This window comes from Zootoca vivipara, chromosome 4 (assembly GCF_965207765.1).
Source record: "Zootoca vivipara chromosome 4, rZooViv2.hap1.1, whole genome shotgun sequence".
Classification (NCBI taxonomy): domain Eukaryota; kingdom Metazoa; phylum Chordata; class Lepidosauria; order Squamata; family Lacertidae; genus Zootoca; species Zootoca vivipara.
Window position 1 is genome coordinate 26,297,412 of NC_142587.1, and position 24,676 is coordinate 26,322,087.

The window sequence follows — 24,676 nt, forward strand, 5'->3', positions numbered from 1 at the left end:
AAGTGAGATGCTGACAGTTTTAAGAGTCAAATAAGGACTTTTCTGTCTAGGTGGGCAGATGGCGTCTCTGACTATTTGAGTGGGCTAGATAGTGATTATCTGTCAGCAGGGACAGAATCTGAATTGGTTCTCAGAGATTGGGGTTTTACTCTCAGTGGGAGAGGGACTATCAATGTGGGCCTGGTATCTGTGCTTGACCAATGGGAGAGCTAGACAGCTTTGACAATGACTCTTGGTAAAGGCATTTCAAAGGTATATAAACCAAAGTTGGGCCATTTGTCTTTTCTTCAGAACTAGTTAGAAAGTATACTTTGCTGCTTTGCAATTGATATTGACTGCCTATACATTTTTCTTTTCTGTATTAGGAACTTTATAATAAATTATCCCTTATAAACCATTTCTGGTGTTTTCTGATAAATTGCCCAACTGACTGGCAAAAACCTCACAAAACTAGAATCTGCTTGATAGTTGAAAGAGCTGCAATCAGATATCCCAATTTCATTAATCTCATATATCCAGAGGTGACCCTAAAGGGCCATTCCGTGAAAAATGAGCCTGATAAGAAAAAAATTATTTTTAAAATATACTTATTTTACTTATAGTTTCATTAACTAAACATATTAAAGTTCAATATTCCAAAGGAAAAAAGAATTTGAAATTATTTTTTTCATGAGAAATTTGAGCTTGAAGTTTCAGTATCACTTTTCTGATTGTGTAGCTTAGTTTTGTTCATTTAGGTTGGCATTATTTTTCAAAGATAAACAAAAATTGTGGTTGTCATTGTTGGTATATTATTAAAGTGAAGAACTTTGTCTACACATTGGACTTGAAAATTTTTAAATAGGTAAGTTATTTCTATTTTATTTTTATTATTGAATGGGATGCTGTTTCAGTGTCCCACCCGTGACAGCAAAAGGTACAAAAGTTTATTTTGTGATAAAACTAATTTATAGGTTATGTTTGTTTTATTGTGGGAGTATGTATTAGAGTATAACACACCTATCAATAATAAAAATGCAGTTAATTAATGTAAACACCATGAAATTTTAATAATTCTTTTTCTGTCCCACCCGTGACAGTTTTCAATGTTGTAGCTTGAGTTAGTGATTTCAGCAAGTGATTTCAGCTCTCTGCAGACAGGAGACAGATTCCTCATGTAATAATTCTTTATTCTGGCAAACAAGACTGAGGGACTGAGGAGAGGGGAACTAGCTAGAAAGGGATACATTTTGGAGGGAACCATCTCAAGCAATCACAAAGCTGCCTTTTGGTGGAAACCAATAAGACTAAGGAGCCAAATGCAGCTGCTTGAATGGACCAATAGTAGCTGTTCCTTCTGGAACATAAAGGCAGTTACCGTTACTTTACCCTAATGCGAATACATACAGTAATACAGATAATATAACCTTTGAATCAATACACAAAATGGGAAAGACTACATCTGCAGAACGTATGAGAAAGCTGCGTGAAAAACTAAAACAAGATAAAAACAAATGTGAAAGCTTCAAAGAAAAGGAGAGGGTCCGAGATAAGAAGAGGCGAGAAAAGATGAAGTTGGTAAAGAATTTGTCTGCAAAATCACTTATGGAATACAGACGGAAAGAAACTGAGCGCAAAAGAAAGTACAGACAAAAGATAAAAGAAAAAGAATCTAGGCCAATTGGCGACACTACTATTCCAGAGATTGGGTCATTTAAATGCCCACAATCTCTTGGAAACGCTGTTACCAAAGTTAAAAGAGTGTTGCCATTAAGTCCACGGAAAAGAATAGCCGTGTTACGAAAGCTTGTGTATGAGAGTTCACCTCAAGCGCCAAAAACACTATTTGATAAAAGCCCTAAACAGAACACCAAAAGTTCTATTATTTCACAAGATAATATCTCAAAGGTCCATGAGTTTTATAATTCAGATGATATTAGCAGGTAGGCACCAGGAATTAAGGATGTCAAATCTATTAAAGATCCAACAACTGGAAAAAGAATCAAAATCCAAAAGCGGCATATGAATATGACAGTCCAAGAGGCCTATGCCTTATTTAAGATTGATAACCCAACAGTTGAAATCAGCAAATCAAAATTTTATGAACTGAGGCCTAAAAATATTGACTTAGCTTCTCAAATGCCACACAATGTTTGCGTTTGCAAATACCACACTAATTTCAATTTCCTAATTGAAGCCATGAGTAGGAAAGACATTTTTTTCCCTTCCACACATTCTGATCTTTTGAGCCTTACTTGTTGTGATTTGGAAAATGAAAAGTGCATGAATGGTGAATGCAAAAAGTGTGTACTTAATTTGCACACCCTAATTGATGAAGACTTAAACATGTCGTCTGAGATTTTCTGGAAGCAATGGAAAGATGACTGTTCTAGCCGGCCTAAGGTTTTTGAAGCAAAAGGAACCATAGAAGAAGCTGTCAATGAGCTACAAAATCAATTTAGTAAATTTAAGAAGCACTTCTTTGTAAAGCGATTACAAGCTAAAGCTTTCAAAAATATGAAGGACACAGTAGCTGATGATGAGGTGATTCTTCAAGTGGATTTTGCTGAAAACTATTTGGCAACATCGCAAGATGAAATCCAAAGTGCACACTGGACCCACAACCAAATCACAGTATTTACTGGTTGCGCTTGGACTCAAGGCAAAGTACGTTCTTTTGCCGTGGTTTCGGATCACTTAACCCACGACAAATACTCAGTATATGCATGCCTAAAAGCCATAATTGAAGAACTTAAGAAAGAATTTAACAGACTGACCAAGGTCAAAATCTTTTCTGATGGGTGTGCTGGTCAGTTCAAAAATAAGTACACACTGTCCAATCTGTGTTTTATGCCTGAAGACTTTGGTGTTGATGGGGAATGGTGTTTTTTTTTGCTACATCCCACGGCAAGGGTGCCGTGGATGGGATTGGTGGATTAACTAAGCAAGCAGTTTGGAATGCAGTGAAACAAAGGAGAGTAGTAATCAATTCAGCCTCAGATTTTGTTAAATGTGCTGAAAAAGCAGTACTGAGAGTGAAGTTTGTCCTTTTAACACCTACTGATATCAGTGCAAATATGGCGATGCTAGATGAGCGCTGGACTTTGGTGAGGAAGATTCCAAACGTGCAGTCCAACCATTTTTTTAAAGCTAAAGACAAAAGAAGTTTAGTTTATGGACCTTCTTTTCAAAAGTCCACCCACGTAGTCTTCACAGAACTGTTCAAGTTAAAAGTTTCTGATGTTTACAGAGATTCTGATAGTGACACAGAAAAACAAGATGGTGTAGCAAGTTGTACAAATGAAACAGATGTGCCGGTGGTTGGAGTGAAGCCGTTCGTTGATGGAGTGACTATTGGGACATATGTTTTAGTTGAATTTGAAACAACTACAAAAAGACAAAGAACCAGGCCTACTAAATATAGATATGCTGCAATATGCCAAAGTAATGTTGAAGATGATGGAGAAGTCAGGGTGATGTGTATGCGAGCAGTTAACAATTCTGGAAAGCTGTTTCAAGTTGATGAAAAAGACATATCATATGTGCAGTTTGAACATATTCTTAGTATCTTACCCCAACCTAATGTTAAACGAGTCAGAAGGAGCATTTTTTATGAATTTACTGAAAATGTAGATGTGTTTGAAAGTGGTTGATTGGCCCAGAGATGGACTAGAAGAAAATATTTTTTAAATAGATTTTAATTTTAGTAAATACAACATTATACTTTGTAGGCTATAGTAGATAGTAAGTATAGTAATAGCAAAAGGTTTTTTGTAATTATTCCATTTTTAACAACCTTAATTGTATGTTAAATCAAGTGTATGCCAGACGCGTCCCACCCGTGACATTTCATTGTCCCACCCGTGACAGCATTTTTTCCTTAATTTTGTATCATTAAATTTCTTTACCTAAATTTCTGATTGCATAGTTGTAACCAATAAACATTGATTTAAACAGATATGCTGAGTTTATAATTGATTCACCTCCCAATTCACAGAGTTTTTCCATAAATCAAACTTATCTCAAGCTCCATGTCCTTTTTTTGTCCCACCCGTGACAATACTTTAACATTTAATAAAATTGTCAAAAATATCCATAAAAATAATAAAAAAATAGTAAAATGTTCAGTATCTTATTAAGAACATAGTTCAAATTTTGGTTGTTAATTTTTATGTATATTTAATAATAATAATAATAATAATAATAATAATAATAATAATTTATTATTTATACCCCGCCCATCTGGCCGGGTTCCCCCAGCCACTCTGGGCGGCTTCCAAAAACAAAACAAAAAAAAAACCAGAAATTCTAAAATACAGAAATCCATCAAACATTAAAAGCTTCCCTAAACAGGGCTGCCTTGAGATGCCTTCTAAAGGTCTGGTAATTGTTCTCTTTGACCTCTAGTGGGAGGGCATTCCACAGGGTGGGTGCCACGACCGAGAAGGCCCTCTGCCTGGTTCCCTGTAACTTGGCTTCTCGTAATGAGGGAACCGCCAGAAGGCCCTCGGAGCTGGACCTCAGTGTCCGGGCAGAACGATGGGGGTGGAGACGCTCCTTCAGGTATACCGGACCGAGGCCGTTTAGGGCTTTAAAGGTCAACACCAACACTTTGAATTGTGCTCGGAAACGTACTGGGAGCCAATGTAGGTCTTTTAGGACCGGTGTTATGTGATCTCGGCGGCCGCTCCCAGTCACCAGTCTAGCTGCCGCATTCTGGATTAGTTGTAGTTTCCGGGTCACCTTCAAAGGTAGCCCCACGTAGAGCGCATTGCAGTAGTCCAAGCGAGAGATAACTAGAGCATGCACCACTCTGGAGAGACAGTCAGTGGGCAGGTAGGGACTCAGCCTGCGTACCAGATGGAGCTGATAAACAGCTGCCCTGGACACGGAGTTGACCTGTGCCTCCATGGACAGCTGTGAGTCTAAAATGACTCCCAGGCTGCGCACCTGGTCTTTCAGGGGCACAGTTACCCCATTCAGGACCAGGGAGTCCTCCACACCCGCCCGCCTCCTGTCCCCCACAAACAGTACTTCTGTCTTGTCAGGATTCAATCTCAATCTGTTAGCCGCCATCCATCCTCCAACCGCCTCCAAGCACTCACACAGGACCTTCACCGCCTTCACTGGTTCTGATTTAAAAGAGAGGTAGAGCTGGGTATCATCAGCATACTGATGGACACCCAGCCCAAACCCCCTGATGATCTCTCCCAGTGGCTGCATATAGATGTTAAAAAGCATGGGGGAGAGGACAGAACCCTGAGGCACCCCAATTTACATTCTTACACATGTGTGAATACAAAAAAACATGGTCCAAGTGTCCCACCCGTGACAATGGAATGGCCCTAAATTAAAATCCTTCAAGACTCCCTGTCTAAAACTTAGGAAAGCCACTGCCAGCCAGTGCAGGCAGTATTGAGCTAGATGGACCCATGGGTCTTACTCAGTATGTAAGGCAACTTCCTATGCTCCAGGTCAGGGTAAAGCTTGAACCCTAACACTGAGAAACTGGAGAAAGAGGAGGTAGGTAGAAGCAACTGCTTGTTTCTCACTTTAAACAATGAGAAGAGAAGAATCGTCTGTTGCAGCAGTCACAGAGCTGAGAGGACAGATTGGACGGAAGGCAATGAGGAAGCAGCATGGAGTCCCCTCTAAGCTCAGGAAGAGGTTAGGGGGTCATTTATGTGATGCTGTGTTTCAAAAGTGCTCTGTGAAACACTGAACTGTTATGGAAGATCACTTGCCCTTTTGAGCTTCTTCCTCTTCTTCACACCTGTCAGTGCTAGGCAGTGCTCAGTGCATGAGGTGCTAGTGCTGCCCACCACACAACATATCCCACTCCTCCAGTTAGTATGGGCTGGAAATCACAGGGATGCATTGGTGAGTAAGCACTGCTTAGTGCGGAGAGGTACTAAGAAGGTGGCGTTGGTAGTTTATATTCACAAGCATCCTGGAGAGGAGCTTGGAAGAGCTGTGCCACATTGCCCTTCTCAGCTTGGAGCTTGGCAGGGAGATAATGGGATAATTGCTGATGGCACTGAGCTTCAGAGGTGCTTGCCTCCGAAGTTTTGTGTGAGGTCAGTAAAACACCCAGCTCTTCTTTGGCAGGGTTGAGGCAACTCCCAATTTGGTTACCAAGGCCTGCCAAAATGTATGGACTTCTGTGGATGTGCCCTTGTTTTGGTTTAGGATAATATTCAGGTCAAGAGGCTTTGTCTTTTTCTGAGCATATACTTTAGAGAAGAATTTCCTAAAATTTCCTAAGAATTTCCCTGAATTTATGCTAACGTCGCTGTCATTTTACTGTCCTTTGGCAATTTGTGTACATCAGTGTATTAGAGTTAAACTCAACCTTTGTCCTCTTATATCAAATATCCCCCCCTTCTCTGCAGCTATCAGCCAATAGTGGATTATGTAGATGCACAGTTTGAAGCCTACCTCCAGGAAGAGCTGAAAATTAATCGTTCCTTGTATAATTACCGTGATACTCGTATCCATGTGTGCCTGTACTTTATTTCACCCACGGGGCATTCCCTTAAAACCCTTGATTTAGTAACCATGAAAAATCTTTCTAGGAAGGTAAGATATTAAAACCAGAATTCATTTTTTTAAAAAAAAATATATATATTTTTTATTTTGGCAAGTGAACAAATAAACAACAAAATTCAAATCAATTTGCATTTGGAAATGCATAGAAAAAACAAAGTGGACACAGGTCAAAGGCAGGATAAAGGGAAATCCAGGCAGTAAAGTATAATTTATTGAAGTGTCAAAATAACCAGGGTTCAGATGCCTTCTGAACCTGTGGACCAAGTGTGTCAGCTTCTCCAAGACAGCTAGGGATCAGTTGTACTGGCGTCAGGGCTCGCCTTCTGTGCTGCTTTCCATGCTGCTGCAGATATGGTCTCAAAGGGGTGTCACTGCCAGATCATTTCCCAAGCAGAATCAGGTATAATGATTCCCAGGTCTCTTTCTCAAGCCAATTTTAAGTCATTCACATTTCCATAAATGAAAAAAGCACATCATGTATCACAGAGATAGTTCCCTTTCTATGATCACTGGATCACTGGATGCATTCAGTTTCAAGGCGTCCTGAAGGGTCACACAGTCCATCCTGACCCCAACCCTTTTCACAAAATTATACAGTTGGGCTGCTTTAAGACAGTTTAAGCATTGGGAAAGGCAGCAAGGAATCTGTATTGGGCTAGAGGTAAACCCGCTGCGAATAAATCCCTCAACAACTTTGTTTCTATCCTTTCTCACTCCTTAAATTGTGCATACATTTCCAGGCTAGGGAAATCAGGGTGGTCGAAGATAAAGAAGGGATAGAAGTGGTGCCAACGGCTTCTGTCAACACCTCCATATCCTGAGGGCAAGGAAAGGGTTACCTATTGAGTCTAACTTTGTTGCTGATACGGTGGTGAAGGGTAATGCCTGGCGGGTATTCTGTTGTAACCCAATGCACTGATTTAGTAGTTATCATTGAAGATGACACACTTTGGTATTTTTAAATTAGGAATGTCCAATCTCTTTGTCTTTTGACTTCCTAAGTTGTAGGTGAGAAAAAATTTAAATTTAAGTACAGAGTCTTTTGCAGATACTTAAATAATAAATCACAGTGGTTAAGCCGAATCTTTAAATTTTTGACTTTTATAAAGCTGCAATCCCAGTAAGTAAGTTAAAACTCTAGTACAGTTATATAGGCAGAATTACATTTTTATTCATTTGCCAGTTGTCACTTTAGTCTTGTCTGGTACCTATCTTCCAATATGGCCTAGTACAAGCTGAGGATGTAAACCAGAGGTGGGCCACATTCCCTTCTCAGTAGTTTTCCAGGAGCCACATGATAAAGAGTAAAGGATGTGACTTTTAGAAGTCTGTTTTCCAACTGCGTAAATTTAAAGGTCTCTACATATCTCTATCCAGGCACACAGGTGGCACTGTGGGTTAAACCACAGAGCCTAGGGCTTGCTGATCAGAAGGTCAGTGGTTTGAATCCCTGCGACGGGGTGAGCTCCCGTTGCTCGGTCCCAGCTCCTGCCAACGTAGCAGTTCAAAAGCACGTCAAAGTGCAAGTAGATAAATAGGTACCACTCCAATTGGGAAGGTAAACGGCGTTTCCGTGCGCTGCTCTGGTTCGCCAGAAGCAGCTTAGTCATGCTGGCCACATGACCTGGAAGCTGTATGCCGGCTCCCTCAGCCAAGAATGCGAGATGAGCGCCGCAACCCCAGAGTCGGTCACGACTGGACCTAATGGTCAGGGGTCCCTTTACCTTTACATATCTCTATCCAGGCAAGCAAGAGTCGTAACCAGTCTCCAGATACAACTTCCGCAAAGGGTATGACGCCGGAAGGGGCTGATGCTATGAACCTATGCCTAAGCTGTACCTCTCTTTGAGGTGTACCTCAAATTATTTTCAGGATTTTAAGGCAACCTGGGTTTAAATGGAGTTTAAAGCAGTAGCTCATTTTATAAACATGTGATTTGACAATGTCGGCCACGGACTTGGTCGCTTTCATTCTTACCCTTTTCCCTCCACCACACAATCACCTCTACCCAACTCTTCCACTTGCATTTCCATTCAACTATAGGTGGATAAATTTTCATGCACAGGTGCAGGTCCCTTTTCAGCTGAGGGCCGTGTTCCCTTCTAGGCAGCTTTCTGAGGGCCACTTAGCAATGGTGGATGGGGCCAGAGGCAAAATGGGATAGAGGAGCAACAGATTTTATCTTTGTAAAGTAGGTTAGTTTTTAAGGGCAGAAGATTGGTTGCCTTAAAAATCCTAATCAGGAAGTTTTATGTGGAAGACTTAAATCTGACCTTTTTTTTAAACTTGTAGCTGAGTCAAGGGAAGACGTATAGAAATGTGTATAGAGTACAAAAACCTTATACTCCAAGCAGCAATATAAACAGTCTCTCCTATACCTTTCGCCAAATGGCAGGCAGACAGGAAAGCTAGTTCTCTACATGATTCATACCATATCAAGGGTTTTCACTTGCTTACATTTGCCAATAGTTCTTCAGAAGCTCTAAAATGTTGTCAGCTCACAAGGGATACGTTTGGTTTGTAAATTAGGAAGGCAGAAGAAAAGGCCCACCCAGAAACAAAAAACGTATTTCACAGTAGCTAGCAGTACGTTTTGTTGAAGTACAAAAAGCCTACAATTGCTTTCAAGGGAATCATTGTGGAAATCGTTGCCTTTTTATTAGGTAATTCATTATACATAAAACATTATACAAAAAGCGATACATCGATGCCCTAGTAAAACAAAAAAAACAACTTTGTGATGATAGCTGTTTTTGATGATGATGTTTTATTCTGGTAAAGTTTTCGCAGTATTTCTGGTAAAATGGAAAACTGAGCTATATGGATAAGTAGAAACTGCAAGTTTATTATTATTATTATTATTATTATTATTATTATTATAGCAAGCTCATGGTACTGAAGAGCTGTTTTGCTACTCTGTTTAAAAAGCACCTTGCTTTTTCAGTGACATGGTAATTAGTGTTTTAAAAGTTCAGATTACTTGCAGATTTGGCTTGTATGAATACAATAGTTCTTATTTCTTTAATAGGTGAACATTATTCCCCTTATAGCCAAAGCTGATACAATTTCTAAAACTGAACTACAGCAGTTTAAGGTCAACATCATGAGTGAACTGGTCAGTAATAGACTCCAGATATATCAGTTTCCAACAGATGATGAGAGCATTGCTAACATTAATGCCAACATGAATGTAAGTACATGCTTTACTACAAGTATTAGAATGTAAGTATTTTAATGGGTATTTCACCTTATTTTTGACAGGCGCGATAGTCTTTCATGTAATTAGGTTACAAGTTGAATAGCATATATTGCATTTTTCATTTATTTATTCTTAGTGTTGACAGCAATACAAATTTATTTACTCTCTGTTTTGCAGGCACACTTGCCATTTGCAGTTGTGGGGAGTTTGGAAGAGGTAAAAATTGGAGACAAAACAGTAAAAGCTCGCCAGTATCCTTGGGGCGTAGTGGAAGGTAAAGAAGAGTTTGAACTCTCACTTTTTCAAGAATTAGTTTCCTAAGATAGTCAGCAGTGATAGTAACTTTGCATGGTTAATGGTCTGCTTCTCAACTGATAAAGTTCACATTTTGCAGTATCTTTATAGAACTGCTTTCTTCTTTTTGAAGCCTCCTGAATGAGCACAACATCTTTTTGTCAGATTTGTGAACCAGGCAGTTCACAAATCTGGTGACCTGTAGCAGTACCATGAGTCTACTTTCCCAGGACTGTTCCTTTTTCACAGGTGCATTCTGCAACACGTCATCAACACAATAATATTGCATTAGTGATGGATTTAGAGAGGACAGGACAGTCCATGTATCAACCAGTCTGCTGTATTAGTTGCACAGTGATACTTCCCCAATATTATTGTATTGTTGCCATCTGGAGGGGCACTCTTGCACTGTACAGCAACAAAAGTGAAACAGCACACAGAACATTTGTGATCTAAAAAGGCACAAGATTTCAGCAGGAAATTATGGGAATTGGGGAGGGGGTGATACCGCTTCTGCCTTTCAATACCTCCCATCTGCCTCTGAGCTGACAGATGCATTTGGAAGGGGAATTTCCTGATCCCATCCTTGCAACTGCTACCCATCAGAAAGCCTCTCCTTGTTGTTCAGGTGACCCTTGCAAAATGTATGAGATGGATGGGAAATACTGCCTCTGCTCAACCCCCCCCCTGCAACCCCAGTGTGAAAGGGCTTTTGGGGGGTGTTTCCTGCATCCCATGGTAAATTCCAATAGGATAGAGGTGATATTTTATTTCATTTCATTAGTGGAGAATGAGAACCATTGTGATTTTGTGAAGCTCCGGGAAATGATGATTTGTACAAATATGGAAGACTTGATAGAACAGACTTGTTCTGTTCATTATGAACTGTACCGGCAGTATAAACTGGAAGAGATGGGCTTCCGAGACACTGATCAAATCAAGTAAGAGTGCGAGCCTTTCCTATGTTTTTAATAGTTAAACCAATTCCCAACATGGTTTTTGTAATTACTTCTCTGAAGGTATCTTGAATCTTGAGTGTGTAATTAAAACTGTTTGCACACCTCCTAGTCAATTTATGGGGGTGCATGGGGGGAGGGAAATGTGCTATTGCACAGACTTCCAGTAGTGGGGCCCCGTTGTTGAATCTGACCCCATAGCTTAGCTCCAAGTAGCATGGCAGCAGCAGGATTGGGGGAGGAGCGAAGTGGCTGCAATTTTCCATTGAGGTCCCCACGTGGTTGTTCATTCTGACTTAAGTCTAAGCCATATTTTGGCTTTGTGTATATATGCGTACAAGGCTTCTGAAAGCTTTATAAGTGTACTCCACATGCATAGTTGTTTGTAAGTGCTAAATACAAATCTTAGGTGGTATTCAGTTAAGACTTACTCAGAATAAGACCCATTAAAATTAATGAACAGGACTAACGATTTAAATCTACCCCAAGTCTTAGTTAAATACTACCCATAATTTTTAAAATTAAGTAATTCTTTCAGTGTTACATTTCCATAAGAAAAAAAGCAAATCCCTTTAACTTTTAGAAATTTGGAATGGTATCAGTTTCTTTGTGAGCCAGGATAACATAAAATTAGGTTCTTTAGACAGAACTGTGGAAGCACACTACAACTTGATAAATCTGTATCTTTGTTTTGTTTTTAGGATTCCAGATTCCAAAAAGCCAGCTCATAGAGAAAGGTATGTAGCCTTATAGTGTGTAGAATGATGGAATTAAAGTCTTTAAAATTCTGTCTCTCTCTGTGTGTGTTTTAGAAAGAGACAGCTTGGTCTTACAGGAACAATAGTGACATGATCCCGGGGTCCTGATTTGGAACTATTATTGAATTACCTTAAGTTCAACTCAGAATGTCTCCAGCTGTGTACTAATTCTTCATCTTACAAATATGGGTAGGGGACCATGGCGTGGTGGTATAACAGATGTGTTGCATGTAGAAGGTCCCTCTGCTTGAGACCCCGGAGAGAGGCACTTCCTGTCATATTAGACAATACCTGGATCAGGTGGACAAACAGCCTAACTTGGTATAAGGAGCTTCCTATACCAAGAATTGATTCTTAAATATCAATATATCAATTAAATTGGTTCCTTCCTTCCTTCCTTCCTTCCTTCCTTCCTTCCTTCCTTCCTTCCTTCCTTCCTTCCTTCCTTTCTCATGGATGTTCTAAACAGATATGTGAGATGCATGCTGGCCTCAAAACAGACCTTATTTACAGTAGTCGCTGCAGTACTAACATTTAACTTCATCAACAGAACATGATCTGTGACTAGAATAAATAATAGTTCTGTAAAAACAAGGAAGTTGACAATTAACTTGCCTTAACAGTGTTGGTAAGATCAGAATAAAAAAGAGGACACAATCTCACCTTTGAAATGGCCTCGGTCCAGTATACCTGAAGGAGCGTCTCCACCTCCATCATTCTGCCCGGACTGAGGTCCAGCACCGAGGGCCTTCTGGCGGTTCCATCGTTGCGAGAAGCCAAGTTTCAGGGAACTAGGCAGAGGGCCTTCTTGGTGGTGGCGCCTGCCCTGTGGAATGCCCTCCCAACAGATGTCAAAGAGGACGACAACAACTACCAGACTTTTAGAAGACATCTGAAGGCAGCCCTGTTCAGGGAGGCTTTTAATGTTTAATAGATTACTGTGTTTTGTTTTTCTGTTGGAAGCCGTCCAGAGTGGCTGGGGAAACCCAGCCAGTTGGGCGGGGTATAAATAATAAATGATTATTATTATTATTATTATTATTATTATTACCTTTCTGAAAAAATGCTGCTGTTCTTCTCCCTGTCGAACAGTAAAGAGTTGAAGGCTTACCTTCCTATGTGAGCTGGTAAATTGTTTACCCGCTGTGGGATGAACTCACATTTGGCTCTACCTCCACTCATCTAATGCACATCTACGCTGCTCTGAATCCAGCACTGGCCTTTGGTCTCTCCCCCATTTGTCCAATACTTCTTGCAACCCACCTTTACACATGCCAGAAGCATGACATTAACATGGATGGATTCATTGGTGGTTAGGGGTGTAGCCTCATAATTGCCATAGCAGCCAACCAATAAACATCTTGCATCCCAAGTTGTTGCTAGAAACGGGATGAGCCAGCTGTTCCTCCCAAACTTGCCTAACTAAAAAGGAATGGGCAACAGGTTTGCAAATTTCATCTGCTTACACCCAAGTAGATATTCTTGAAGAAGCCGTAACTGGTTTTGTTATCCCAGTTTAAAAGCAGGGAAGAAGCATGGCGGTGCACATGCAGCTGTTAGACTTGGTGCAATAAGATGATACCACCTAATGCTGAACCTAGTTAGGGTGGAAAACAGGGTGGAAAATCTGTGGTCCTCCAGATGTTGCTTGGGGCTGGGGCTGATGGGGGCTGGACACCCAACAACATCTGGAGGGTGGCAGGTCTCCTGCCCTTGGTGTAAAAAGCAACAACAATGACATCTTAACACCTGGGTTCCTTTAAAAAGAATTAGAATGCTTTCTAAGTGAAAGGCACCTTTACTCCTTAACAGATGCCAAGAGTGAGATATTTTGAAGACCTCTGGCTGTTGACATTGCATGTATTACAGTGAGATTGGAATCAGCTTTCAACTGTAAGATCAGCAAGTTTTACTCTTTGTCTGGTTCAGAGTAGTCTCTTTACTGGAAAGTGACTTTGTAGAGAGAATATCCAGTTGTCAGTGTGCCAAAAAGGAAGGACACATCCAGCATTCTAGAGGAAGCTTAAAAAACTGATAGAAGAGATTCTAGGCTGGCATGTAATAGGAATAGGAATAGGAAAGCCAGGCAAACAATGAGAAAATGACATCTTCTTTTACCGTCAAACATAGTCACTACAGATTTTGGAAATGTGGCAATAATTCCAGTGGGTACATTATTTGATGTAGATAGATCTGTTTGGTGGTCTGCAAATGCACAGTGATAAAAGAACTGAATTTTCTCTGCTGAACAGGAAAGTGTGGAATAACACTTGCTTGACTTAATGTTGTCTAATCTCACAAAGAAATCAGAATAAATGCACATTAAATAGCCTTTGTTGCCTAATCTCTTCATTAGCAAATCAGGCTGAATGCTCATTAAATTCATCTGGAAGTGACCAAATTTTTCTCAAATTAACTTCTATTTCAATTGATTAGGTATACTCCCAAGTTAGATGCATTTAGGATCAAAAATAAAAGCCCAGGGCCAGCTATGTAGTGTGCTTTGTCCACTTCACAATGATTAATTTGTTGCCCTGCATTCTATTCGTAGCATCACTGCTTGTCCCGTCCTAAGAGCTTTTAGAACCAGTTTACAAATTTAACAAAAGGAAACACTGTAAGTGTGGTGAGACAGCAGACTGCACCTGTTCTCACCCACCCCACTTAATTGCGAGGTTTGTAAGATGAACCAGATGTAACACCAGTGCACACCTTCTTGAGCAAAACATCTCCTTGTACTTTTAATGTCCCTGTGAACTTTGTCAGTCTTTCGTGCACAGGAAAGCTGGTCAAATGTGGTTGGGTTTTGTAAATAAAATGCCTGAATGTGGCCAGCTCTGAATGAAGGCTATTCTACATTTTATGGTCCTCAGTCTGCAGGAGAATTACGAAGCTAAGCGGTTTGAATTCCTTAACGGATTACGGCAAAAAGAAGAAGAGATGAGGCAAAGGTTTGTTCGGAGGGTCAAAGAGAAAGAAGTACAGTTGAAAGAAGCTGAGCGAGAAGTAAGCTCATCTCTCTTATAGTTCTTGATCTGGTTGTAGTGGTAGCTTGAAGACATTATGTGGAGCAGCAGAATAAGATGGATAGAGTCTGCGGGCAACTCCATTTTCCTGACCAGCTGTTCAGCACATAAGAATCATCAAGTTCATGTGGCAACTTGCTGTTGACTTAGATCAGAGTTCCAGGAAACAATAGAAACAGCCTTTCATAATTGCATAAAGATAGGGGTACCAACTTAAATATTGGGATGTCCCAAGACACACTGTTTGAATGGCAATGCTGATCAACTGGTGGGGGTGAGGGTGGCAGCTCCCTCAAATATTTTATGAGGGCGTCGAAAGGACTTCGGCCCCTAGGAGTTGGCTCCTATGCTGAATGACATCACAGGTTGATCTAACATAATTTACTGAAATCAGTCTCCTTTGATTTAAAAGTAAATTGTTGACCAAAAGCTTACAGTATCACTCATAATATCATATGCATATTGAAAGATGGACTGATCAAGGCAGTAACCCATGTTGTTCAATTGGGAGATCTTTGATCTGTTCTTCATTTAGCAAGAAATGGGAAGTTAGGTATGGGATGCTCTGAAAGAATGATACACCCCCCCCCCAAAAAAAAGCTTTTAAAAATAAAACTTTTGTCCACATTTGTCATTAAAAAGAAATCAATTCCAAGTTACTCTAAGAAAAGGTTTTAGCGCGCTTGTGTCAATAAGTGAACTACGAAAATAGCAAGTGAAAAGTCTGACACTTGTTAAGGAAATCAGTCTCTGTATTTGACCTTGTACCGGTAAGTACTGAGGATGGTATGTTAAGTGCTAGGCTACCACCTTGTGGCAGAAGTGATATTTTTGTGCTTGACTTTAGCTACATCTGGAGTTTGAACATTTAAAACGGCTTGACCAAGAAGAGAGAATGAAATTGGAGGAGAAAAGAAGACTCCTGGAAGAAGAAATTATTGCATTCAATGACAGAAAAGCTGCCGCAGAAATAATCCAAGGGAGGCCACTGCCGCCTACGCCCACTGTTGGTTATAAAAAAGATAAGGATCGGAAAAAGTAAGTAATCAAGTCCATAAAATTTTAGGATTTGGATTTTAGGACAGGGTACACTGTCCGGTTCAGATAAATATTTTAAGCAGTATAAATTATTCAGGTACCAAATATGAAAAAATAATAAATTTTTATCAAATTGTTCAAAACTGTCTTACTGATACTATCAGACACATTTACGAGAACTCTTTTTAAAAATATTTGTCCCTAAGGGATCAAGGTTTTCGGCTTGAGCTCCTGTGCTTTGATGTCAGAGATCAGGAATTTGTGAATATACAGGAGGAGAGGGAGAAAGAGAGATTAGAAAGGGAACGAGCCCACAGGGAGCACCATGAATAGAATTTGGAAGCAGTTTGAAAACGTTATATGGTTAAGGTATGTTACTTTTAAAAGTCATAGAAAACAGATCAATTTGGCCACAATGTGTTTCATTCTTGAATTTTTCATTCCTGGGAATATTCTGAAATTTACAGAAGTCTTTGCAGTTTTGTGGCGATGACCATAGCTGCCAAGTTCTCCCCTTTTTTAAGGGAAATTCCCTTATTCTGAATAGGCTTCCTCGTGAGAAAAGGGAAAACTTGGCAGCTATGGCGATGACAGAACTTATTACAGAATTATAAACAACCTCAAACAAATATTGTGGAGAAGGGGGTTCTTGCTGCGCTAACTGTTCTGCTCAAAATTCCAACTACTCTAAGGAATACCTGCATGCTAAGCAATTCATTTTATTGCTAGAAATCTGCCTTTAAATGATGACAAGGTCATTAAATGATCAGAAATATCCTCTCAGTAGTGACTGTTGGGCAACATAGAACAATTTCCACAAACTTGCACAGCAGAAATCTAATTGCACTATGTCACTTTCTTTTCTCCTACCTCCAACCCCTTGCACACCCCTAAAATTTTTTTGCCAGAGGGGTTGTCCCCCTGCTGAGAATAGTGTATATAAAAGGACATTTCCTTTAAGCTGCACTAAACAGAGCAGATTTTGCGCTGCAGGGGACAGAAGGAGAAACTCCACGTAATGGACAGACACCAATTCACACTGCATTTACTCTCACCTGTGAATTTAATTCAACCTTGAAATACATTCATGGAAATTACTTAATATTCAATTATCAGGGCACATTCCGAAGGGATATGATGCAAACACTTTGCTGAAATTAAGCAGGTTTGGGTTTGATCAGTGACTGGATTGGAATCTGTCAGGGAAACCCATGTCCACCACCCTAAGTTCAATGAAAGAAGGGTAGGAAGAATAGCCACATATTAAATAAATACAATTTAGCAACTACTTTTAATACTGTACTTCAGAAGCCTGTGTACCTATTTTAGTCATTTGTTGCTATCACATCAGGGAGAAGGCTAAGTTGTAAGCCTTCGTGTGCTGTTGAGTTTTGGATGAAAGCACCATTAAACCTAGGGACCTTCATTGTAGTCTGAAGTGATTCAAAGAAAATCTGTACTAGAGAAAGGTATTTCTCTACCTTTGAGTCAGTTCAAGTTCTGTCCATTTGGTATTCATCAAAATACACTGAAGACAAAAGCTTTAATACTTTATAAATAGTCTTTGCTTTCTGTGGAGAAAAGGTATATCCAATATAACTCCTTCTGTTTTCAGCTCTGGCTTTATGTGAAAGAAGAATAAATACAAGAATAAATTCTCCATGAAGAAACTTGGATCAACTTCCCCCTTTTTAATGCAAGCTAACTTGAAAACTGACTCCTGTTTAACAAAGGGGAAAGTATATTAAAATGTATAATTAGTATCACATAATGTACTGTAGGTTGTTGTATTAATGTATATAAAATGACAGTTCTTTTAATGTTTAATTAATTAGACAGTTCTATTAATGTATATAAAATGACAGTTCTTTTAAGCTATTGATGTGCATTTAAACTATATACCTGTGGCCAAGCTGTACTCACTTTATGTGCTGTACCTAAGATCACTGTGCCACAAAAGAATTTTTATTTGTGCTATGAATACTCTTAGCATAGAAATGATTATATATTGCAACTGTTTTAAAGAACTGGTGCTTCTTGAATGTGTTAACTGCATATCAATGAATATCCCCATTTGAAACATTTATTGAACTGAATAAAATACTGGAAGGAATTTTTTTATTTTGTTTTGAATAAAATATGTAAACCTGTTTCAGAAAATATTTTCTTTTCTGAAAATGTTTTTCATAAATGCACATTCTAGCTCTGTGATAAGCTTTAAATTAAAATGGACCATGGTTGCCTTTGCAGTGGCAGTATTCATGCAAACATATGCTTTACTTGAAAAAAGATAGTGTATTGAGAAGTATTGAGAAGGGAATTTGGTGTTCCAAGAAAAGTCAAAACCCCACTGGGTTAGGGCAAGCCCCCTTGTACGAGGTCAGGCCCAGGAGTTCTGTGCAAACAGATCTCTGCAGTCAATCCATAAATCTGCAGAGTGACATTCTAAATATGAATGTGCCCTTTTAAAAGTGCCTCGAGAAAGTTCAAATGATGAGAGTGGTACATATCTTTAAAGCAATGGGAAGAGTTCTTAATGACCTTCCTTGCTTAAGCAGGTTTTTGATACGGGATGACTGGTTATAGATGAGGAAGAGTGTGATAACTCAAGGCAGATGGCAGAGAGAGTTTATCATTCAGACTGACATGTCAGAAACACATTTTTATGTCGTGCACCATGTCACTGAGACTATGGTTAGTAAAATAATCCCAGAGCCTTCCATTAGACTTCACAGTAAAGGGAGACCTGATCTTACAAATACAGTTGGAACAAGATGAACAAAAGTGTTTGGTTGAGGCTAATATGCACCTATGGTGTGCTTACTTTTCTTTCTGCTTTGTGACACTTAAGGAATCCAGGAAAAATAATAATTGAAAAGTGGGCAGTATTTTCAGTTCAGCTATTTTTAGCTGAAAGAAAATTCTCTGGTTAGGCTTACTCTTCCCATATGCAGAAATATTTGAAGAAGAAAAAAGAGAGCTCAGAGCTGTCAGTTTCAAGTCAACTGCCTTTTCAAGGTTATACTTTTAAGATGTTTTTACTGATTTTTTTAAAAGAAGAGATCACAATATTTGTAGATGAAAGTCCAGCAGTAGGCTGGCAGGAAGGGAGCTGGCCTACAAGCTTTGTTATATAAAAAGCAAAGGCATTTTTTAAAAAGGGCAATACCCTTGGTAGGACAACCAAAATATCACAAAATAGTGTGCAAGTCTCCTTTGTTTTGTATATATTCATTGTTTTCTTTAAATACATATATAAGTGCAAACCAAATAGAACTGTAATTTGAAAGTGGAAAAAGGGAACCTTATTAATGCTTGAGAAAACACAATCCCCATCCGAAACCTGCCTAACCAGCAATACGTATATGTAAGACAAGCGAAGTCAATGTGATGAATTAGACACCATACCAATCCCAAGCAAGATATAATCTAAAGGGGGGGGGGCAGATGGGAGGCAAGGAGGAAGATACTGTAAAGGGAAAGTGAAAGATGGTAACATGGACAGAATTAAGCATTCCAAATATTCCCGTACTGTTAAGGTAGGTGCTATTATTTTCACTGTTAATGTAAGCAATATAGGAATACCATGTTGAAATAAATATCTGTTTTTGAAATGGCAAGGAAAACTCTGTTTCTGAGTCAGTTTCTCCATGAATGTTATATACCACACCTTGTGATACCAATAAACACAAGTCTTTCCAATGTTTGACCATAGTCAGCCCAGCTGCAATCAATTATGTGGTTAATTAGGTCCTGATCTTTAAGGTCTGCACCTGTGTTAAGTGCAAGCTTTTGAGTTCTCCAGGGCTCTACATCTGGGTAAATGGTGAACAGAGCAAGCAAGCAAGTGAGGGAGGAGAGGAAGAAAGTTTGCCGAGTTGAAGCCACAGAATCTTCATCATTTAGGAGACCTAAGATGGAAACAGCAAGAAGGTAAGAGACATTCAAATAACAATGTTATGTGATAGGCAGGTTGCACTCAAGCCTTCTAGGAACAAGGAAGATGCCCCGTATTTGAAAATAAAAATTCAGCTACTAACCAGATCCACCTCCACCTTTAGGCAAAACTCACAAGTTCCTCAGTACAGTAGTGGTAAATAGGAATAAAGAGAAGCTAGACAGCTTGTATATTAAGAAAGCTGGAATTAACTATATTTCCTGGCCAGTTATTTTTTAAAAAAATTCTTTCAGTAGCACCTTAAAGACCAACTAAGTTTTTATTTTGGTATGAGCTTTCGTGTGCATACACACTTCTTCTTCAGAAGAAGAAGTGTGTATGCACACGAAAGCTCATACCAAAATAAAAACTTAGTTGGTCTTTAAGGTGCTACTGAAAGAATTTTTTTATTTTACTTCGACCCAGACCAACACGGCTACCTACCTGTAACCAGTTATTTTTTGTTAGTGGTCACTCCCAACTGCATTGTTCCTGGGCACATCCTGTTTGTTCTGCAACAATTTTTTTTATTTTATCATTATTGTTTATTATTTATACCCCACCCATCTGGCTGGGTTTCCCCGGGCACTCTGGGCGGCTTCCAACAAATATAAAAATACATTAAAATATCACAGATTAAAAACTTTCCTAAACAGGGCTGCCTTTAGGTGTTTTCTAAATGTCAGGTAGTTGTTCATCTCCCTGACCTCCGATGGAAGGGCGTTCCACAGGGCGGGCGCCACTACCAAGAAGGCCCTCTGCCTGGTTCCCTGTAGCTTTGTAGCATTTCATTGCTTTGCCCTGCAAACATTAGTGAGACACATTAATGCCTTCAGTACACTAGTCTCAGTTAATCTAGCATTTCCATGTTACATATCTGGTAATGCAAAAAATTCAAAGTGGATAGGGAATTTGGTATAATTTCTTTTGGTAGGCTTTGGATGTCAAAACTCGCGTTGTTAAACTAACTATGCATAGAATTCACCAGCAGATGCTGCTCAACAGCCACTGTTTCATTGCTTCCTATTCCACAATCATTGCAAACTAGCAATGAAATGCCCTAGATATTTCTTCTTCTTTTTAATTAAGAGTTTTATGTAATCTACACCCTAACCCTTTGTGTATTATTCATACATTTTAATGCTAAAATCAGTAGCATCCTCTAGGCTTCGAGATGTATTTATGGATTGATTCAGTGCTTAAATCCAAAACACCTATGAATAAAAGATTGTTCTCTCGTCTCATGATATGGATGATCAATCAGGCTGGCAGGGCAAAAGCGTGCTGGATCCAGATGATTTTGGCCATTCAGCAGGAGGTCACTTGTAAAGAGCCTTGATGGGCAGTTGCAGAGCTTAGATGTGGCAATTCAGAAGGTCATATTGCACATTCACACTAAACACACTAGTATGAGGGAATTGTGGAACAATTAGCTTCATATAAACAACATGCTTAAGTCTCCTTAATGCACGAATAGGTTAATACCATAGAGTAAGCTGTCCGGCCAGGCACAGCCTATGTCACTTCCCCTCACTTTGGAAGGAAATGTGCACACTGGAGAGCCAGTGTGGTGTAGTGGTTAAGAGCGGTAGACTTGGGATGTCAAATAAAAACTCTTCATCTTCTTTGGTTGCACTCAGTCTACATGTGAAGTCAGTGTGAGGAGGCCAGAGCTGGTTGCTCAACCGCATGGCTTAGCCAGCTTATTTTTCAGACAAGAAAGGAGTCTGAAACTAGGGTTTTACCATTTTGTAACTGTCATGGGTTGTTCACAGTAAGTGCCTGTGTATTGTTTTGGACTGCTGTGTGGAAAACCACATGAATCCGACCTTTAACGAGGTTTGTAAATAACCCATTTTATGTATAACTTACCAAACATATCTACCTGTGTGCTAGGGAAGTGGGATACTTTGGAGTTCAATGAAAATGCCACATTTTAAAAGGTTTGCAGTCCTTATTTCCACGCTTTTATTTGCTCCATGTTTTGCTGTGGTTCTCTCACCAGAGAATACTTGGCTCAGACTTGGGTCTTGGCTTCCAGGGTTGCCAACAATAAGCACCCTGACACAACACTAAATCCATTGCTGAAATCACTAGCCCCTATTCCCTCCTGACCTTCTCTGCTGTTGGGCAGGTCTGCCCAATCACTGGACAGAATGAGACAAATTTCTTTGTAGTTATGTGAATAGATGCTAGGAGAGAGGATACATTTATTAGATATTATCCTTCTTTCCTTACATTTGTGAGTTCAGCAGAGTGCATCCCTTTGCAGCTTAAAAGATAGGCTAGTTTTAGCCTTTTTGGTTTTTAAGTCATTCAGGATGCTTTAAGGCAGACTAGATTTTCCCAGTATTTCCCCCTTGTCCTCCCCCTTAAAACAATAATCAAACACAGTCTTGTAAAAAGTAGCAATAACTCATACTCAGTGTTTCTGTTGCAGAATAACAGATACAGCAGCTTTGTTCAGGCAGGCCTAAAATGGCAGTTCAGTTACAAGGATATACAGTGGTGCCTCACTAGACGAATTTAATTCGTTCCACGGGCCTATTCTTATAACGAAAAATTTGTCTAGCGAATCCCATAGGAATGCATTGAATTTTTTTTTTTTAAAAAATTGCCCATAGGAACGCATTAATTGAATTTCAATGCATTCATATGGGAAACCGCGATTCGCTAGACGAATTTTTCGTAAAATGAATTTGTCTAGCGAGGCAACCTCCGCTAGAAAAATCCTTTCTTTAAGCGAAAATTTTGTCTTATGGGGCGTTTGTTAAGCGAGGCACCACTGTACTTTAGTCTAGCTTAAGATGGGGTCTGAGCCGTAGGTCAGATTTAGCAGTGTTTCTTACCTTTTTTGCTTGATGATGAAGTTGGAAGAGAAAGAGGAGAGGATGTGCCCAGGTAGCTAAGGACAATATATGTCGCTACACCCTCCCCTTGACAGGGAACAGTGGGAGAATCTTTCAGAGGGTTCTCTCTAGCAAACATACAGGAAAACTCTGTGAGCTTCAGCTCCTATCCTAGCACTGTTGGTTTGACTGCATTGTAAATATCCCACATCCTTAAGTGTCAGATTCCAGGGGGGAAGAGAAAAGGCAGGGGGAAAGATGGTTGAAGGCAGCGTTGGGGGACAGAGCTGTGCCCTCAGGTGTAGTGGAAGATGTTGTCCTGTTGCCCGTTCTGAATTTTGCACGTAGAATGGGAGGAGGGCATCAGCCGGTGATTTGCCTCAGGTAGCAAAATGTTTTGAACTGGCCCTGCTGTTGAGGGCCTGCTGTGATGAAAAGTGACACAAATGAAAGCAAGGAAGATCAGCTCAAATCAGCCATCCAATTCTCGCATCTGACAGTATAAACTGGAAGCTCCAAATCTCAGGCATTTAAGTCGAGAGCCGTTCTGTATCCCTCATGATGAGGTAATGGAGGGTCCCAGTAAGCAATTTCTTTTCTGCTCCATTTTGGAATAGATACTGGGTTGCTAGGCAACATTTTCCATGTAGCTTGCTCCTCATCAAGCAAACTAGATAAAAATCAAAACAATTTTTTTAACCTTCTCCTGGGTCAAGTTATTTTGGCAATGTGACAAGATAAATTAAGTTAGGGAAATCGTCCTCAAAGGGAGACTGCCTCTATTTTAACCTGCCTAGGTCTCATCCAATTTATTTATAATCTGTCAATAAAATTCTTACTGCCTGATAATCTGTTGAAAGAAATGTTCAGCAAGGGGGGGGGACTTGAGACTAAGAGTGTAGAAAGGAAGATTGCTTGTTCTATTATATTCAAATATATTATTGAATATTACTTTATTTCATGTAAGCCATTCTATTTTAAAGTTATGTTTTATTAGGACTTTCTGTATTGGATCAGATTATTATAAGGTGTGTGTTGTTTGTTGTATATTTTGTTGCCGTAAACTGCTTTGTGTATAGTAATATAGAAAGGTCATTTTACAAATTGAAATGAAATGAAGATTGGCAATTTAATTTATAAGAAAGCAACTCCACCCCACCCACCCCTTTTAAGGGGGTCAATAACGTTTTTACAGAAGGAGAATCTGTGCTGGCAAAAAATCTCCCTCTGCACAAATACCTACTATGTAGGATCCCTGTATTGAATGAAGTGGAGAGGCGTGTGAGTCTGGAAACTTAATAATAATAATAATACGGTAATAATAACATAATTAATAATATAATTTTATTATGTGTACCCCGCCCATCTGACTGGATTGTCCCACCCAATCTGGGTGACTTTGAACACATATAAAAACATAATAAAACCTTAAACATATAACAATGCATATAGAATCTGAAGGAATATGCTGTATAAATGCTTCTGGATTTTCATGAGGATAATTTTCTTACTTGCAAAATTTGTAGAAGTGAATTTGAGATTTGAAGAATTAGAAATGGAGAGAACCGAAATGGACAGAACCTATAGTTTATACCCATTAGATTTTGTTCTGCCCTCTGGTCTTTGCCCTCCTCTTTGCAACATCCCTTCAGGTGTTTTAAGTCTTAACATGCCCCACCTTCCTGTTCTCCAGATTAAACAAACCCAGTTCCTTCAGAGTCTTAATATGCCCACCTTCCTTTTTTCTCAGAACTCGTTTTCCATTCTCCTGACCATTTTTGCCATTCAGGTTTTTATTTTCTCCCAGCATCATATTTCCCCGCTCCTAACCCCTCTGAAATGATGAATGGGTGCTAATAGATGGGCCACAGGCCAGCTGAAGTGGCAAGCTGTGCTGTTTTGTGAGCATCTCGGCTGCGCATGCTGCCGATGCAGGCCATTACTCACACAGTATGTCCCAGTTCAATGGCTGATCTAATTGACTTTTTTGTTTCACCTCCCAACTGAGCAAGGCAGTAATAAAACAACTCTGAAAGATGGATGCTGTATCCAGCGATGCAAAGGAAGGATGGATTCAGAATGCCAAGTGGT

General features: G+C 39.6%; 1 protein-coding gene across 1 annotated transcript; it reads left to right on the forward strand.

The window, feature by feature from the left end:
- Positions 1-9,543: 9,543 nt before the first annotated feature.
- Positions 9,544-19,417, forward strand: LOC118085748 (septin-8). Its single transcript, XM_035116707.3, has 8 exons — positions 9,544-9,718; positions 9,905-10,001; positions 10,806-10,962; positions 11,679-11,714; positions 14,609-14,741; positions 15,609-15,799; positions 16,006-16,168; positions 17,415-19,417. Exons 1-7 carry the CDS (start codon positions 9,632-9,634, stop codon positions 16,130-16,132), a joined length of 828 nt encoding a protein of 275 aa, XP_034972598.3. The 5' UTR covers positions 9,544-9,631; the 3' UTR covers positions 16,133-16,168; positions 17,415-19,417.
- The last annotated feature ends 5,259 nt before the right edge of the window (positions 19,418-24,676 follow it).